Source organism: Hipposideros armiger, unplaced genomic scaffold (genome assembly GCF_001890085.2).
Source record: "Hipposideros armiger isolate ML-2016 unplaced genomic scaffold, ASM189008v1 scaffold_1011, whole genome shotgun sequence".
Taxonomy (NCBI): Eukaryota; Metazoa; Chordata; class Mammalia; order Chiroptera; family Hipposideridae; genus Hipposideros; species Hipposideros armiger.
In genome coordinates, this window is record NW_017732361.1 from 221785 (window position 1) to 240197 (window position 18413).

Consider the following 18413-nt stretch of genomic DNA (forward strand, 5'->3'; position numbering starts at 1 on the left):
CTATTGCTTAGGGGACACTGAAGACCTAAATTTTTTCTAGTTGATTAATAGACATGTGAGAATCAAATGATAAAGCTCAGTCAATGCCTAGAATGTCGAAAAGATTTTAGTTTTGTTTTCTTAGTCTACTGGTCCTCCTAAGGCCTCAGGGTTGTTTTTTTTATTTTTTTTTAATTTTTAATATCCTAGCACCTTTGGCATTTGCTGATGCAGTTGTTTCTTTAATGCGTTTTGCAATGTCTTCTCTTAATAAACATTTTTTTTTCATAGCTCGTATAGGTATTTTGGAATGACACCTTAAATCTATCTACTTCTACTATGAAGGAGTGTTATGTTGGATTAAAAATAATAATGCAATATAAAATGGTGACTAAAAGCTGTGTACTTACTAGGGCAGTGCTAATTTTGGTTCCTTTTATTCTTTAAAGAAAAAACAAAGCCCTGAAGAGATGTAACTGTTGCTTTTACAGATTTTTCATATACAAAAAATCATTAATAGGAGGAAAAAATTAAGAGTCTGTTTCTAAATATTTACTCCCAATTCATCATAATTTATTTTAAAATATTAGGATCAATCGGATTGGATTTTTTTCTTTTTGTGCATGTTAGCATTTTGAGTAATATAATGTGCTTCCAGACCTCACTGATGAGTGTAATAAATCAGTGATGATTCCTGGGTAACAATGAAGCTGATTGATTAGAATATCTAAGAGAGTCTTTTCACACATTAAAAACTGTTTATTTTATGGAAGTGTTTCTTTTAGTGTTGAAATTCTCCATGAAGGGCATGCTTTTCTTGAAATACTAATGTACTTTCTTACCATCAAACTGATTCATTATTTGATGGTTCATCATTTGTCAGTAGTGTAACCAATTTGAGTTGCCTGTTTTTTCAATAGCTCTTTGTTTAGCCTTATGTAGATTAACAAACCAGAGCCTTCCCATGGGTTTAATGAGGTTTCTAATCACTAGAGTGAGTTGTAAAGTGGGAGCATTTGACTTCTTGGGAAACCACCTTATGTTATTTCTTTCTGTCTTTGCAGATAAATTATTAGTCATAACTGTAGCAACAAAAGAAAGTGATGGATTCCATCGATTTATGCAGTCAGCCAAATACTTCAATTATACTGTGAAGGTACAGTATGTCATTTAATTCATGGAGATGTTAAATTATATGCCTAAAGTACATTTTTTTTTTAACAACAACAGCACAATCTGCAATCCAGTGAAGGAAGATGAAATTTGGTTACACAATTGCTGTTAATTTATATATACTTGGTTGTTTTAAAGATACATTTGGCCTTATTAATTTTCTGCCTCGCAGACAATAATTTCTTAATGCTTGCTAATGCTTTTTATAAACTTGATTATAAAATAACAGGAAAATATGTTTGTATATTTTTACATTTATATTTCCTTTTTTGAGCGGGGGGAGGTGGTCAGGTATAAGCACAACATAACTAAGATTCTATAGTATTCTTTTTCACTTAGAAGGATTTTTTCCTGTAATGGGTTTGTCTGCCATAGTGCTTCTTTGCTTACTGAGAATTGGAAACATGGCTGAAAGGGATACCTTTTCTGTCTCATTATGGAGAGTTGTTTTTTCTGTTTTTTGTTTGTTTGTTTTAAAGGGATTTGGGAACATTAAAAAATATAAAAAGGTTTTAGAAGACTTTTGTCCAGGGGAATATCTCATTGATAAATGATCAGAGGAAACGAGGAATTTGGTAGAACTAGTAAACTGAGCTGTGAAAGGCCTTTTCTTTTTTTTTTAACTTATTTATTTTTTAACAGAAATGAGGACCTGTTAGCCAGATATTTTCCACAAATAAGTGGAGAATTAGGAGGAATCCCAGGTAGGAAAACAAACAAACAAGTAAAAAAAAAAAAAGTAAGAAAAGGGGCAGGGGTTGCTTTGCCTAGAGAAAAGCTGAGCTGTTCTTGTATGTAATGTGGAAAGAAGGTAGTATTTACTACGATACTATTAGAAGATTAGGTTCAGATGTTAATATAAAACAGCTATTAAAGAGGCTAAACTTTTTTTGCTGGAAAAGAGATCTAGTGTTAACAGCTAGATGTTTAATGAAGGATAAAGGAAAAATATGATAGAAGTTTCTTAGGATCGAGGAGAAATATAGTAGTATGCACTGATGGGAGACACAATGAAAACAGCAGAAAAATCAGGGTAAAATAATGCTGAAATCCAATGAAGGGGATAGTTAAGGTTCAGACTGGGGAGAGCATGGAATGTTTTTTGCGTGTGAGGCACCATGTTAGGAACTGTATGTAAGCTATGCTGTAAGGTAGATACTACTTTGTTTATGGGTGAGGAAAACTTGCCCCAGGGTACGGAGCTATAAAGTGTCCAATCTTGGACCCAGTCCTGTTTGACTGACAGGAGTTATGAATCCTCCTGCTGTCTTCCCATCATGAAATGCAGTGGCTGTCCAGGTACAGACCCTGACCACTAGCATCAGCATTATCTGGGAAATAGAAGTAAAGATTCTCAGGCCCCACCTCAGACCTGCTGAGTCACAGACGTGGGCAGCAGGTCTCAGCAGTCTGTGTTTTCATAAGCCCTCCATGAAATCAGATGCAACCTCAGGTGTGACACATTGATTTGGTGGAACAAAACCAGAGATGGAGCCAAAAATAGTGTACGGTACAGACAGGCTCTCAGATGTGGTGGTGCACGGTATTACGCGGTACTGGAGAATTCCAGAAGGTTTGTCGAATAAAGTGTGGTAAACCTCAGGACCAGAGGAGGCCACCTTTTAGCGCAAAAACGAATCCATGTACTAGGCTAGCCCCTATAGGAATCCAGACGCACAGGAGTCTGAATTTTCTTGATTACCCTTTTCCTGCAACCTTCAGTGTAGGTGGTGAGGAAGTGGTACCTAGAAAGCTGAGGCTGGGAGCCCACCGGGCTTTGCCAGCCAGGTTTCTATTGGGCTCAATGTCAGGTAAAATTGGAACTAATAATATTTATTTTATCCTTTTCTTCTGTGTTTATTTGAAATTTTATTCCTCCTTAATTTCACAGATGTCCTAGTATACCATGATTTCGGGGACTTCTGGCTTTCTTTTGATGAAACAAAGATGAAAGGCATCTGTTCCAGCAGGGGGCGCACTTCTTGCTCACTCACAGCTCGGTGTGTCAGCACACACATTTGGGGATCAGCTGGCAGAGGCCAAGGCCAAGGCCAAGGCCAAAGCCAACAGTGACAAGCACGGCCCCAAGCCCAAGTCCTGCTTAGTTGTGCTCAGCCAGTGACTCGCACTGATGCATTACTGTTAAACTTTTGAGGGTGATGGATGAGGGAAAGAAGATGATATTAGACTTGATGCCCTCTGTGTTTCCCTGAACAGCCCATTTTGGTTCAGTGGGAAAATTTCTTAAGAGCCTGTCCGGAGTCATTGAGCACCCAGGGCTTTCAGTGTTCATCATATAAAGTAGAAATAAAATAAGAAAAATACCTTCTGTGCCCCTCGCTGCCCCCCCCCCCTTATATTTTACTTCTGAAATGGCAAAATTGGAAATGACATTTTATAGGGTGGATAACACTGAAGAATTATGACCTGACTTAGGGATCAGGTTGTTTTCTTTCTAGTATCATGATTTAGTGAACCATTTACAGAGTGGTTACTGTGTAATACTATGCAAGTTGCCGATGACTTCCAGTTTTTAGGATACTGTCATCATTTGAATTTTGCTCAGGGGTGAAATGTTGTTTTCATTTATAGGTCCTTGGTCAAGGAGAAGAATGGAGAGGTGGTGATGGAATTAATAGTATTGGAGGGGGCCAGAAAGTCAGATTAATGAAAGAAGTTATGGAACATTATGCCAGTCAAGAGGATCTGGTTGTCTTGTTTACTGAATGGTAAGAGAAATAACCTATAGACTTTCCAGTCTCTGTTAAATTATCTTTAAGGGTTGAAATTCATATGTGTAAATTATATATTCAATCATTTTATTCACAAGGAATCATTGTTTTAAAAAGTAAATTTTACTTATAATTATAAAACCATAGTCTGTCATAGTTATGTAATACGATCAAATTTGATGAGTTGCCAGAAACACCAGTGAGAAAACATGGCAGGAACTAACATTTTTGTGAAATTCATGTTTTAATCTTGATTTAGAGATGGAATAAAGATCGTGTTGAGTTTTTCTATTGAGGAGAGTAAGTCACGGGATTCTGGTCCACCAGGAGGAAATAGATCATGTTAAGTTATCAGTGAGAGGAAAGAAAGCCTGTGTTTGTTAACAAAAATCTTTCCAATGTGTAAATCTCTTTGTTTACTACTTTACTCCTACTTAATTTTGAGTGTCCACTGTCTTTCTTTACCTTCTTCTTCCATGTTTTTAAAGTCAAGTTGTCATGAATCATTAGTTGTTGGTACCTTCTTCCATTTTCTCTTATCTTTTTTTTATTTTTATGGTTTGATCATTGATTGCTCATTTGAAATCTCCTTGCATTTTCCCCTCTAACTTAGGGAAGTGTATTTATATCTCTCCCTCAATTTGAAAATCCAAAATCATAAATTATTATAAATGAAAGTAAGACTAATGCTTTTTATGCAAAGGTGTAAATAACAAAGTCATACACTTTAAAATGAAAATAGAATGAATTCCTGGTGCCATCAATGCTTAAAAGTTTTGAAATGATCCATGTACTTGCATCTTTTGAATTTCCCTAATATCTCCTAGGAAAAGAAAGTTAAGTTCTGCTTATAGTTATCTACTCTTGCAATATGAGATGTGGTATAGTTGGCATTAGCTTGTGTATCAGGAATTTTTCTATAGAATCTGTTACATATTTGTTTATTGTTGGAAAAAAAAAGTAGGAGGTTCTAACTGTTTGGATTAAATATTGAGTATGTTTTGGTTTAAAATTACTGTGGATTTCAAACAGCCATTTTGGTCAGCTTGAACTTGCCACATGTGTATTTCGATTTTGACCTTGAGGCAGATTCTCCTTGTAAAATTGACCACATATAAGCCAGTAATGCTTGTAGATTTTCAAGCCTATTTTTGCATTTTAGGAAGAACTCCTTTTTCTCTACCTTTACCCTCCTATCCCATTCCCTCTCCTGCCACCCTCATCTAAGAGTTAGCCTTGGAAGAAACTGCTTTAATGAGGAGCCAGTCTGTTTCTAATGAGGAAAGAGACTGTGACATATCTGAAGACTGCCTGAAATTGCATTTGTTTATTTAGATGATACTTTAAGACCCAGCTTGATAAAAAAAAGACGATAATAAAATTTTAATGGAAGGCGTGTGTGTGCCAGGCGCTATTAGTGTTTGGAATATATCAGTAAACTAAACAGACAAAATTTCTGGCAGCTTCCTCTGTGAGAAACAGCCAGCTAACTGAAAACATGCAGGTCCATCTCAGCCAAGCCATTGTCTAAGAAAAATTATTAACATTTTCTTCTTCATCGCTCACCTTGTCTATCTTGGAATAACCTAGGGATGATGAAAAAGTAAACAAGGAAAAGAGGGATGGACAATTGGTGCAACTTCAGAGCTTTTTTTCCCTCTTATTTAATTTTTTAAACAACACCCTTTAAAAAAGTGTTGTCTACAGAGTGACCAATACAGTTGATGATTATAGAGAAATGAATTAGGCTGTTCATAAATTATTTGAAATAGGATACTCATTCTATAACAAAATTGCCAATCTCCTAATTCTGCTTACATCTGGTCAAGGCTAGAATTCAGAATATGTTAATTTTAATAAATCAAACAAATTCCTACTAGTTGATTCTTTTTTAAAGGACAATTCAACTGTAATAATTAGTTTTATGGAAGCATGGGTCAATACTATATGAAAAAATACAAAGATTTATGTACTTAATGGTTCAGATCGGCTTTAAAAAATAGTTTTATTGAGGTATAATGACATACACTCATTTTAAGTGTAAAATTCAATTTTTGGTAAATTTAGAGTTGTGCATTTATCACCACTACTCAGTTTTAGAATATTTTCAATACCCCAAAAGTGATCCCTTTCGCTCATTTAGATAGGCTTTTGTGAATTAATTTTGACAGTTTTATTTGTTAAAATAAATATTTGTTTAAACAATTTTAAATAAGGTAAATGGGCATTTTGAGTTTTATAATAAAGTTCACATTTTACTTTGCATTACCTTCAGAATTACTTTCTAAATCATATATTTCTTTTACTCTAGTCACATTGAAGACAGATAGTCCGACCTAATTATTATTATATAGTGACCAGTTTTTCTTTTTTAAGGAATCATATATAGGCCAATATGTAACAAGATGTGTTTGAGTAATTGTGAATAAATTAGATACATACTGAATATTCCCACAAAGTTATTCTGCGCTGAATACAGTAAAATATAAGCTAACGGAGTTCAGATCTTAAAATAAATCATGTGGTGGAATCCTTTTGGATAAATGCCTAATAAAAACTGTGGTTATTTGTTTTATTCTTTTTCTTTTAGACATAAGAAAGTTCTTTAGAAGAAAAGTAGTTAGAAATAAAGTTGGTGCAACTATTTGAGTGTGAATTTGGACTGAAAAGACATTTATGTTTTTTGGCAACACCTAATATTATGCCATTAATCAAAATGTTGATATTCTCCATTTTGAAAGACTCTCAGTATATGAAATATTTGAAAGACATATTCGGTGGTGGTTATTGGCCTCACCAAATGGAGGATTTCCTGTATGAAAATATCTACCCAAGGATTCTTTTAGATTATTTATAGAAAATCCTGATTCATTTAAGTATTTGTTTAAAGATGATTAGCTGTATGACTTTGAACTAAGATAAAGGAATTGACTTTGTAATGTATAGGCTCTTGCTAACTAATGATAACAGTAAGGAAGACAACTTAAACTGAAATGGTAGTCAATGTTATAATATAAAAGGTGGTATAGAATTAAAATGAGTATAAAATGAAGCCATTTTTATAGCAGTTTTCTAGGTGGCTCTGGTCTGGGAGATTGATCCAGGATAAATAAACACTGGCTGAAAATTGAGGGGTAATCTTAGTCACACAAATCTTTGCTATTAGCCTATATGCCTTATTACCAATCGTATATTGCTAGCTTCTGTTCACTAATTGAATTGTAATTGCTTATATATTTCAGACAGTGAAGCTAGGGCCTGTATCTGATTTATATATTGTGAGGGTAAATAGCAAGGAATCAGTAAATATTAGGTAACAGTAAATTGCATTAAAAGAGAGAGAAACAGATCTTTAAAGAGGGAGAAATAAGGTGGATGCTTTGAAACTATTTTTAAAGATTTTTTTCTTCTTTCATTTGGAGAAATGAAATGACTTTAAAAGGCAGGGAAACATTCAAATTTTCTAAATCTCAAAGATTGAAATGATTAAAAAATTGAATATAGATTAGTAACTATAAAAATGATGCTGTTGGTTCTGATGTGTCATATGTCAGCCAATGTTTGTTTCTTTTGGCTGCTAATTAAATATTAGTTTGCTAAAAAAGTGAGATCAGTGAACAGATTTTTCACTTTACATTCAGGATTCATGTCTGGAGCACGAACTGTGATCAGACATTGAACTTAACACTACAGAAAAAGATAGAAACACAGATCCCACCCTCAAGGAATTCTCATACTAATTCTGCAACCAAACTGAACAAATCTAATTTGGAAGAAAAATATATGTCTTTGAAAAATTTGGATGGTGGTATGATCTCCTTAGAATCATTTACTTTCAGAAAATTGTGAGCGATTGCTTTATTGGATCAGTTTGCTAATTGTGGAAATATTTTTATGATTTGGTTACTGTCATAAGTATACTTATGACATTTATATAGGTGACCAAATTCTGTTTTATTTTTTCTAGGAAATAAATATTATATGCCTCTCATAATTCAGATTACATACCCAGCATAGCTGCATTTTATATTGTCTTTCATAGTTTATACAGAACACAGAGTAAACATTTTCTGAAAGCAAAGCTTTTCAAGTATGATGGCTGTAATTTTAACAAACTATGGCAAATTTATTTGATGGACTCCTCCATCCTGGCAGTGATGACAATTTAAGTGTGCAGACACAAAGAACTTGATCATTAGCGATGGATAACATTTCATTATATTAGGATGAAGGAAAGCCAAAACACATCGAAGTTCTCAGTTTCTATACTGCTTTTTTCTTTTCTTTTCTTTTCTTTTCTTTTTTTTTAAAGAAAGTTGAGTCATGAGCTGTCACTTAAATATATTACTCTGCCTTCTGGCTCATCCAGAATAGTGAAATACATTTAGAAATTATATAGGAAATAAGTGCCTTTGATTTTTTTCACATTGTTCAGCTGTTCTTGTTAATATTTACTGAGTATGTTAGTGGGTATGTTGGAATGAGGAAGAAACAAATTGTATGCAAAAGAAGCATTGGGTGTTTATGTATATCTAAATTGGTATATAGTACTCTTGTATGACATTAATTTGCCTGTTCTATGTGTGTATGTATGTGTGTGTATACATATATATATTTTTCCAAAACCAGATTATTTACTTCTTAAATTTAGTTCCTTTGAGTAAACATGTACTAAATATCTGTTAAGTCCAAAATATGGTGCTAGCTGCTATGGCTGGATGCGGGGTCTGACTGATGGAGGAACAGAAAACTTGCCCTCTGGATACAGTTTTCTATCGTAGCTTTCTATATGTTGTATCTGGCATTGTCTAGCTACAAAATAAATTCTAGGGATTAAAAATAAAGGTTTCTTTATTTCTTCATTGACTCAGTGAATACTTGTGCACAAAATATATGTCAGATTTTAAAGTACTAATGTTGCAGATATTAAATTTAACTCTCGTTTTAAAATTAAAAGGAGATTTTCATTCATTAACCATTTATTAACTGTTTATTTAAAAAATAACGAAACTGATAAGAAACAGCCAGTGATGATGACTTATGGTCCCACAGATAGCTAGCTATTTGAGCATTTGTCTCCCCACCATTCTCTCTGTAGCTGCTCTCTCTGCAGGTAACACTCCAGCCCTAGGCCACTCTCAGAAAGCAGTCTGGAAAAAATGACCCTCCCACTAGGCCTGTCCTCACTGACTCCAGCCTCTACCCAGCCCCAGTAAGAGTTCTCTGTTCAGGAAACAAAATTTGAAGGAAAATCTTCCCGGGAATATTTCATTTTTAAAGTAGTACCTACTTTATATAAGCTACTTCCTTCCCCTTCCTCCAAAATTCCTCCCAATAAATGTAATCATTTCCACTGTGATTTTATTGTAATTTATTTGGCAAGTTTAAATGGGTGGAGATCTTCGACAGTTGTTTTGGCGGGGAGGCGTTTAGCGGTGGTTCTATAATATTGGTTTATGGTATTATCTATGGAAGCATAAGATATATATTTAAGGTGAAGACATGATTAAAGGTGTGTTGCTGCTTGTGTGCTTCAATTTCATCAGACTTTAGCTTCTGAACAGTAGCCTGTAATAGTTTGGATGATTATAACTTTGGGCTTAAATTTATATAATTGATGATGAAGAAGGTGTTGGATTGGGGGAGAACAAATAAAAAGGATTAGGGAAGACTTTTGTTGCCTCTTTTTGGATACCCAGTAGCTTTTGCTTCTTGTTGAGACTTGGGATGATTCCTTCATTCATTTATTCATTCATTTGTTCAACCAGTATTTACTGACAATCTTCAAAATACAAAGTGAGGGGAATACACAGATGAGTGAAGACATGGATCTGGCATATGAGAGAAGAACATGCAGTCTGGTACAAGAGAGGCACTCCCTGCATGAAAAGCAGAAAATACAATGTTCCATGAGAGGGAGAGGAAAAGAGCTATGGGAGTTCAGAGGAAGGAAATGATCTTTTCCATTTATGCTGATGCAGCATAGGTTTGAAGAGGAGATGATGTTGAAATGGGCCTTGAGGGGAAATAGTTTGGACCTGATTGGGAAAAGACATGCCAAGCAGAGGAAACCCCATGAGTAAAGACATGCATGACAGATCAAAAAATTTAGTTTGGCTTCAGAACAGGCTATTTAATGGAACGTTATTAATGTGACACTGATTCATTTAGACTATGTTATAGGCCAGGGTAGGTAAACTGGTTCAGCTCACTGCCTGGTTTGTATTATATAGTTTTATTGGGACACAGCCATGCCCATTTATTTATGTAATGCCTATGGCTGCTTATGCATCACGACAACAGAGTCGAGTCATTGTGACAGAGACCATATGGCCCTCAAAGCCATAAAAAGCCTTTCTGTAAAAGGCTAGATAGTAAGTATTTGCTAACTCCTGCTTTTGACCATAGTTGAGAACCATTGATCTGGTCTGGGGATGGGCAAAAAATGCTTTTCAGGAAGTGTCAGTCTTCATTAGATGTGGCGAGGGGATGGGTAATATGGAGACTTGTAGAGTTTTTGAATTAATCTAGTCCACTGTATTCTAGTGGGAATGGGGATTAATTGAATGCTAAATAGATTCAATATATGGAATCAACAAGATTTGGCAAAAAATTTTATGAGCGAAGGCCACGGAAAGGTAGGAGGTAAGGGTGGATGTAAGATTTTCAGTTTGGGTGACTGTGTGGCTGATGGTGCCCCAGAAACGGGGAACACAGAGGACAAACGGTTGTAAATGTTTCATTTATGTGTTAGGAGACAGAACACTGACAAACATGACTGAGGACTTGATATGACCACATAAGGTGAAACCTTATGGTTTTGGCAGGACCCAGGAAAATGTACCACAGTAAACCGTGGAACGTTTTATTTTCATATTTAAATGGACTGAATTCCTATGAGAGTTATTTTTATGAACTTTTTGCATTTAAAAACAAACAAAACTTGACTATTTGGGGTTTTGTGGCTGAAGTAATTTTAAGTAGAAATACTTTTCCCTTTGAAAAGTTTTAAGTCAGTTCAAAGAAATTTTCTAAAGTACTTACTTGTAAACACAGAAGTAACAGTGCCACTAATAAAATGGGAATGTTTCAGCTACCTTATGTTTTTTAAGAAATCAAATTCTCATTTGAATTATGTGAAGATAACCTTTGCCTTCACAGTTTGCTTTGAAATAATTGCTTTCTTTTATAAAGGTAATGCATGCTTATAAAATACTTAATTATAAAAGTAAAAGTTGCCACAACTCCTCTTTTTTAAGCTATTGACTTCTGTGAACAGTTTGAGGGACGCTATGCAGCTATTGCATCCTTCGCTAGGGTTACAATGACTGAAGACATTTACTTTCCAAATGGGCATTCATAACTTTGAACACATGATGCTACCTGCAAAATTTCCGAATCCAATGGCCCAAGTCTCCAATCATACGATTCTGACATAGTAAGTGCTTTTCCGTCTCCAGACAAGGCACTGGGGTCACCTCTGCAACTTGTCTGGTCGTCCACACTCAGAAGGCGTGGTTTGTTTGCCCTGCTTCTCACAGCCATTTACCCATAAAATTGGTCTTATTCCCTAATCTTCAGTATTAAAAAAAATTATATCAACAACTGGTAGTCCCAAGGAAAATATCCTTGTTAGAAAAGATAGGATTATCTTAGGAGACTGACTTTGAAAGTGATCATACTGAGGAAATCAGCTGCACTTATTTATAAGAAAAACAGAAACTTGATCTATTTATGTAAATATTTTGTGAAGTCAGATTAATTCAGTTTTTTAAATATAAACAAGCAGGGAAAAAGTTGGTTTTAGTCAGAACAAATTTATTCTGATTTAAAATTTATCTTAGAACATGTATACTGGCTAAAAATAAAATTATTTTAAACTACAGATTGGTGTAAACTTAGAGACTTTTCCTTCTGCCTCTCCCTTATTTAGTCTCATTCTTTTAATAATAATATTAATTTTTGTTACATTTATTGGTTTAATATACCATGTATTGTTATTTTTATTTTTGTTTACAATAACTTGATGAAATATAGATGCTACTTTCTCCCCCACTTTACACATAAAGAAACTGAAGCATAAACACTTTAAGTAACTAACTTGTCTAAGGTTACTTAGATGGCAAGTGGCAGAGCTGGGGTTAGAAACCCAACTGGCAGACTTCACGTGGTATGCCCTGAGTCACTTTATGATTATGTTATTAATAATACTAGTAGTTTCTTGCCTATTGACCCTGGAATGAAGAAAAAACTATGTACCAAAACATATATGTTTTAAGTTTGAATTATTATTTTTCTTTAACTGAAATGAAAATATATGATAGCATTTAAGTCCTCTAGGACAATTGAAAATGAAATTTAATTTAAAATGAACAGAAATAGTCCATCTCGGAGCTGGCCGAGCGTGCGGCACGTTGGTTAGGAGTTGGCTTGGGACGCCAGCTCTGAACATCAGGGCCCTGGTTCGGATCCCACATGAGGGCCAGTGACACTGCCCTCTACAGCTAAGATGCTGAACAACAGCTCAACCTGGAGCTGGGCTGCTGTGAGTCACTGCGTAGGCTTCAGTGGGGCTGTAGTGGGCTGCTGTGAGCTACTGTGAGTGGCTGGCAGCCAGTGTGAGCGGCCGTGAGCCTCCGTCCAATGGCAGGCAAGTGACTGACTCACCTGGGAAGAGTGCAATGATTATACCAACATGGGCCAGTGAAGCGATGTCCTCCACAACCAGACTGAAGAACAAAAGGACAGTAACTTGTCTGTTCCCCTCCCCCAATTCCCCAATAAAATCTTAAAAAAAAAGAGTCCATCTCTCTGATCCCAACACTATTTTTTGCGATTTAAGAAAAATTAGGTAGGCATAATTACTAAATTTAGTTGCACATTAACAACATTTTAATCTTCATTTGTTTGTTTTTTTTCTCAAGATTCAGATGTAGACTATATGGTGAGGGTACATATGTCAAGTATGTTTTACTTGTAAGGTCTGTTTGACCATGAAGGAGAAAGGGAGAGAGAGAAGAAGCAGAGGGCAGGCGAAAGCACAGGACCTGGAGATAATAGACTGTCTGTCCACTCACATTTCATTGGCTAGACTTGGTCATGTGGCCACATCTAGCTTCAGGGTAATCTAGCAGGGTGGCCACGTGCCCAGTAAACACGGGAGATCCTGTTATGAAAATAAAGGCATGGGAATGTATATGGAGGGGTCAGTTAGCATCTCTGCCACAAGTATAAACTTAACGCTGTTCTTGCTAAAGTAATTAAACCATTTCATTTGGTTCCTGCTTTTATAAAGATGAGCAATAGTATATTTTATTTTGAAAAAATAATTCATCTAGAGAAAGTTAGTAAATGTCACCTGATGCAGTACTACTATCCCAGCATAGGTAACCAGCCCCTCAAGAACAAGTCTGGCTGAGAAAGTCAGGTGGCGTGGCCTCCTTCCTCTTCCATTCAGACACTGCACCAGTGCATCTGAACTTCTGACTGAAGGAAGACCTGGTGCTGAATTCAGGAGCATTGGTGTGCTCTTACTGTTTCTTACCTGGGATGCTAAATCATTAAATTATTGTCTTTGGAAACCTTTGGTTTTAAAGTGCTCTGATTTAAAAAAAATATATAAAAGAATCTGTGGTTGTAGCAAGAATAGAGAACATACTGCAGCATGGAAATATGAGGTTGTCGGAAAAACCATGACACATTTTTGCAATGAGAAACAGAAAAATACATCATGACTTTTCCGAAAACCCAATATATTAGGTAGTGGATTTCATATTTCATATTTCGTTAAGTCATTGTGGTTGTGTGCATAGACAGACTATGAGGAATAAAGTTTCCAGAAAAAGTTTCTAAAGTGAAACTATAGACATTAAATCATGGTGTCAATTTTTACACTTTTTTCCCCCAAGTTTATTGAGCTTTAAAAAGATGTGCTTATCTGTACACTTTATTTTAGGATTTCAGGCTAAATAGTGATTAAAACATAAATTTAATATATAAATATTGATGACATTTAGTAGTTGGATGTTTTTTCAAGATAAGGAAATTTTCAGAAATAATGGATGGGTAAAAATTAAACATTAGGCAGGTACAGTGGTAGTTTCTGTTAGTGTTTGTGTCTATATTAAGTTAGATAGCAAGTTATTGACTTTTTAACATTTAACACTTTTAGAATTTTGATTTTGAAGAATAAGTGATTATTGAAAAAATAATTAAGATTAATACTAAAAAAAGCTGTCTTTTATATTCACCTTATTTGTCAATGTAACGCAAACACCAGTAATTTAATACAATCCATATAATTTGAGGGAAAATTGTTTGGTGTATTCTTTGGATAATTGGTATTAACCTTGTGTTGGACTCTAAATTCTGACTTTTATTAGAAAGTGTATCTTGGTTTCTGTGCCAAAGTTCTGAGAAGTGTATTTTAAAACATTTTTTCCCCTCACTAAACAGCTTTGATGTCATATTTGCTGGTGGTCCAGAAGAAGTTTTAAAAAAGTTCCAAAAGTCAAACCACAAAGTGGTCTTTGCAGCAGATGGGATCCTGTGGCCAGATAAGAGACTAGCAGACAAGTATCCCGTTGTGCACATTGGGAAACGCTACCTGAATTCAGGAGGTAAGATCCTGGCAGAATGCGTAATGTGTAAGTCATACTCGATTATAAATACTGATGAAACAACCTTTTTTCTTGGGAATATGTAACTATAGAAATGAAGTTTTAAACATTATCTTATTACTATAGAAAAGTTACATCGGTTTAAAACACACAGTGCATTTTATTGTTGACAAAGCCTTTTCCCATACATTGTATCATATGACTCTCCTAAGACAGTGTGTTATTATTTCCGAATTACAAGTGAGAAAACCCATGTTCCTCTAATTTAAGTGACTTTTCCTAAAGACTTTTAGTTGTTAAAGAAAGAACAATGTGGATCTGGGTCATCTGATTATAGTGTCACTGAGAATTTTCTGGATATAGGACACTGCATTTAGTAAATTCTCTTAGTTAGGAAACAGTGCAAGCTACAATCACATAGCTTTAAAAAATAGGCATTACTTAATTTTAGCTGTATTTTAAATATGTTGGAGTAAATGAGTGATTTGTATTGAAATCACTACTCAAAAAGAGTCAACATTTAGTGTCTGGGTATACTTAAGATGCTGCATTAGCTATGCCACCATGAATTAAAGGAACAAATTACCATATTTCCCACCCCCCTTCAAAAAATAAAATAAAATTTGACTTTGTACCTTATGACTCCAAAATGTTTTCCTTAGACTGCGATTAATGTAATCCTATGACCAGAAGATATAACCAAATAGGATGGGGGGGGCATGTTAGAGCAAATTGGTTCTTTGTCAACTTCGAAATTGCAAGCCACATTGGGAGAACAGATTTTTGGGGGTGATTTACATATCTATATCTATCTATCTCTAACTCTGTCTCTATCTCTATAACTGATGCTATTCAGGCTAGTTCAAATAAGTGCTGCTTGAGATAGCAGCAGTTCTGAATTCCAGGCTTTGCTAGGTCACTTATGGAAATGAAACCTTTGGCAAGTAATTTACTTTCTCCGAGATGCCTCAATTCTAGCTCTATTCATCTATACTTTTTTTTCCAGTAACCCATTCTTAAAATTGTACCTTGGGACATTTTCAGCCCATATAAATACTACATTTCTAAAACTTGAAACTGCAGTTTGTTCTGTCTAGTCTCGGCTCACTTTTTCTCTCCATCTCAATACAACTATGGTTCATGGTTTTTGGGATCTCTTGACCATTTTATTTTCTCCGAATCTATCAAGAACCTTTAGATTTTATTTTGTATGTAAGTCAGAACCTAGTGTTTGTCCTATCGGTCACTCTGTCCTCATTGTCTTAGCAGTCTTTCTCTTTTAGATTTCCAGCTCATGCACTGACAGAGCCTCTCCGGAAGAGGAGTTCCCACTTTTTAAAATTTCCCTGTCTGACCTCTTGAATTTTGTAAATTGGTGCTGCTTCTACCTCAAACCGGCCAGTCCTCAGTATGGTTGCCTTTTAACTTTCCTAAGTTCTAGACAGTTTAAAAACCATTTAGCTATGGAACTCTGGGATGCCTTATTTTATATTTATTAGTTTTTCCAAACAACATGCATAGGGAAATATCATATGTAAATTCATCTAGAAAGTGATATATCTACTCAGGAATTTAATTACAGATAGATGCACAGTACTGTGAAAACAGCAAAAGACTGCCAAATGAGAACCTTTGGAAGCAAGTTTGGAGAAAAGGTGCTTTTCAGTGGGAAAGAGATCACACATGGAAATCAAAACATAATACTTATGCTTTCTGTTGTCATAATAATTAAAGAGATAGTAGAAAATCTAAATACATCAATACAAGTTTATGTAATTTCATGAATGATGTATTTAAAGTTATTTAAGGGACTTGAGTTTCATTTCTAGGTATAGCATGTCATTTAAAAAAATATCGTGGAGAGAGCATATTTCCTTTTGAGGAAAATTTCAGAATATTAGAAATTTTATTAGTTTGAAATAATATAGCAGTTTAATAGAAAATATAAATCATATATATATCACATACTATGAAAATAGATGTACAGTTGACCTTTGAACAATGCAGGGTTAAGGACACTGGNCCTAGTCAAAAATTCGCACATAACTTTGAGTCCCCCAAAATTTCAATAGTCCCATGGTATCCGAGGGGAATTGTTTCCAGGACTCCCAGCAGATAGAAAAATCTGTGGATGCTCAATTCCCTCATATAAAATGGCTTAAAAGAATGTATACATGGTTGGCCCTACACATCCACAGAGTCCCAACCTTAGATGGAAAATACTATTTTTGATCTGTAACTGGCTGAATCCATGGATAGGAAACCCAGAAATATACAGGGCTTGACTGCATATTTATTGAAAAAAATCCACATCTAAGTAAAACCAAGTAGTTCAAACCCATGTTGTTCAAGGGTCAACTGTAATTCCTTGTAATTTTGTAAGGAACTTTGGGACTTTGAAAAAGGTAAGGAAACATAATTTTTGAATAACAGTAATTTAAACCATTGAAAATGTCATGGTCTGCTTGCATATATTTTTCATCACAGAAGATTAATCATAGGATTAAAAATTGTATTATTTTTCAGTGTTTTTGGATTTTTTTTATTTAGTAAAAATAACAAAAAAGAGCAGCCAGTGATGGGTTTAGCCGTTTTTATTTTGTTTTGTTTTCACTAGGTAAAAAATAATATTCCTGGAGATATTTCTTTTAATTCTTCAGAGGAAATTTTAATTTTGAGGGTAAAAAATTAGGTTTCCTTTCAATTCTCAGGAGTAAAATTGGTCCCTTTTAAAAAGTATTGTATGTCAATGAAACATCACAGCTTGGCAGCATTTCTGAAACTCTGAGGAATACTCAAACGAGGGAAAAGTGATCCTGTTGTCTGTCTTTTACAGACAACTGTTATTGGTAAGTTTAATGCTTATGCTCCAAGGCCAAGGGGAACAATCCAATTTTAGACTTCCTTTCTCCAGACTATGACACACACAACCTTGCCAGAGAAATGGTTTAGCAAGTACTGTAATGACTAGCTCAAGGAAAGAAAAAAATCCCCAAATGTCCTAGATACAAAATTTCTTTGGGATATTTGCAGTCAGTGACAATTCCAACATTCCTTTGATTGCGTTAGCATCTCTGGCACTGACATTAAAACCACTGTAGTAGAGATTTTCTGTTTTCAGAAACAGAGAATCCTCTATAAAGGATCCCAGAAGAGAATTTTAGAAGGTCAGACAGAAAACCTTCTGTCTTATTCTGTTCTTTTCCTAGCAACTCTTTTTTCCTGAGCCTTGGAAAACATTAGTTACCCCTCTTGTGATTAATTTTGGGACTGTGGTTATTCAAAAAGAGTCTGTGATTTGCAATTGGTAGTAAAACTCACTCTATTATAATTAATATATAGAACAAAGGACTCCCAATAACTCATATTCTCTCATGGTGAGCTGTGAAGTTCCAGATTAAGTTCCATTACACCTAATGGCTTTATAACTGTGCAAGAAATCAATGGAATTGACATAGATTGAGTTTTGGTTTTTGAATACTAAATTCTCTATTCTCTCTCTGTTGTATTGCAGGATTTATTGGTTATGCTCCATATGTCAACCGTATAGTTCAACAGTGGAATCTACAGGATAATGATGATGATCAGCTATTTTATACTAAAATTTACATTGATCCACTGAAGAGGGTATGTAATAGCTCCCATTTTCAATGTGACCTCCTTGTCCAAGATGGCTACTGGAGCTCCAGCCATTGCATCCACATTCTGGACAGTTAACAGGCAGAATAGCAAATAAGGGGCCAGCTCAGTTTTGTCAGCTGTCTTTCTCACAAAATTCTTTCTCATACTTTTCTTTGACCGGAATATATTTACCATATTTGCCGGCGTATAAGACGACTGGGCGTATAAGACGACCCCCTAACATTTCCACTCAAAATACAGAGTTTGTTATATACTCGCCGTATAAGAC

The 18413-nt window shown here is 35.0% G+C and overlaps 1 protein-coding gene across 1 annotated transcript in view; it reads left to right on the forward strand.

Moving 5' to 3' along the window:
• Positions 1-18413, forward strand: part of PLOD2 (procollagen-lysine,2-oxoglutarate 5-dioxygenase 2) — a 109348-nt gene that overhangs the window by 46468 nt on the left and 44467 nt on the right. The window contains exons 2-5 of the mRNA XM_019631562.1: positions 1044-1135; positions 3745-3881; positions 14340-14503; positions 18018-18130. Coding sequence (XP_019487107.1) covers positions 1044-1135; positions 3745-3881; positions 14340-14503; positions 18018-18130 — 506 coding nt within the window. The remainder of the gene's footprint in view (positions 1-1043; positions 1136-3744; positions 3882-14339; positions 14504-18017; positions 18131-18413) is intronic.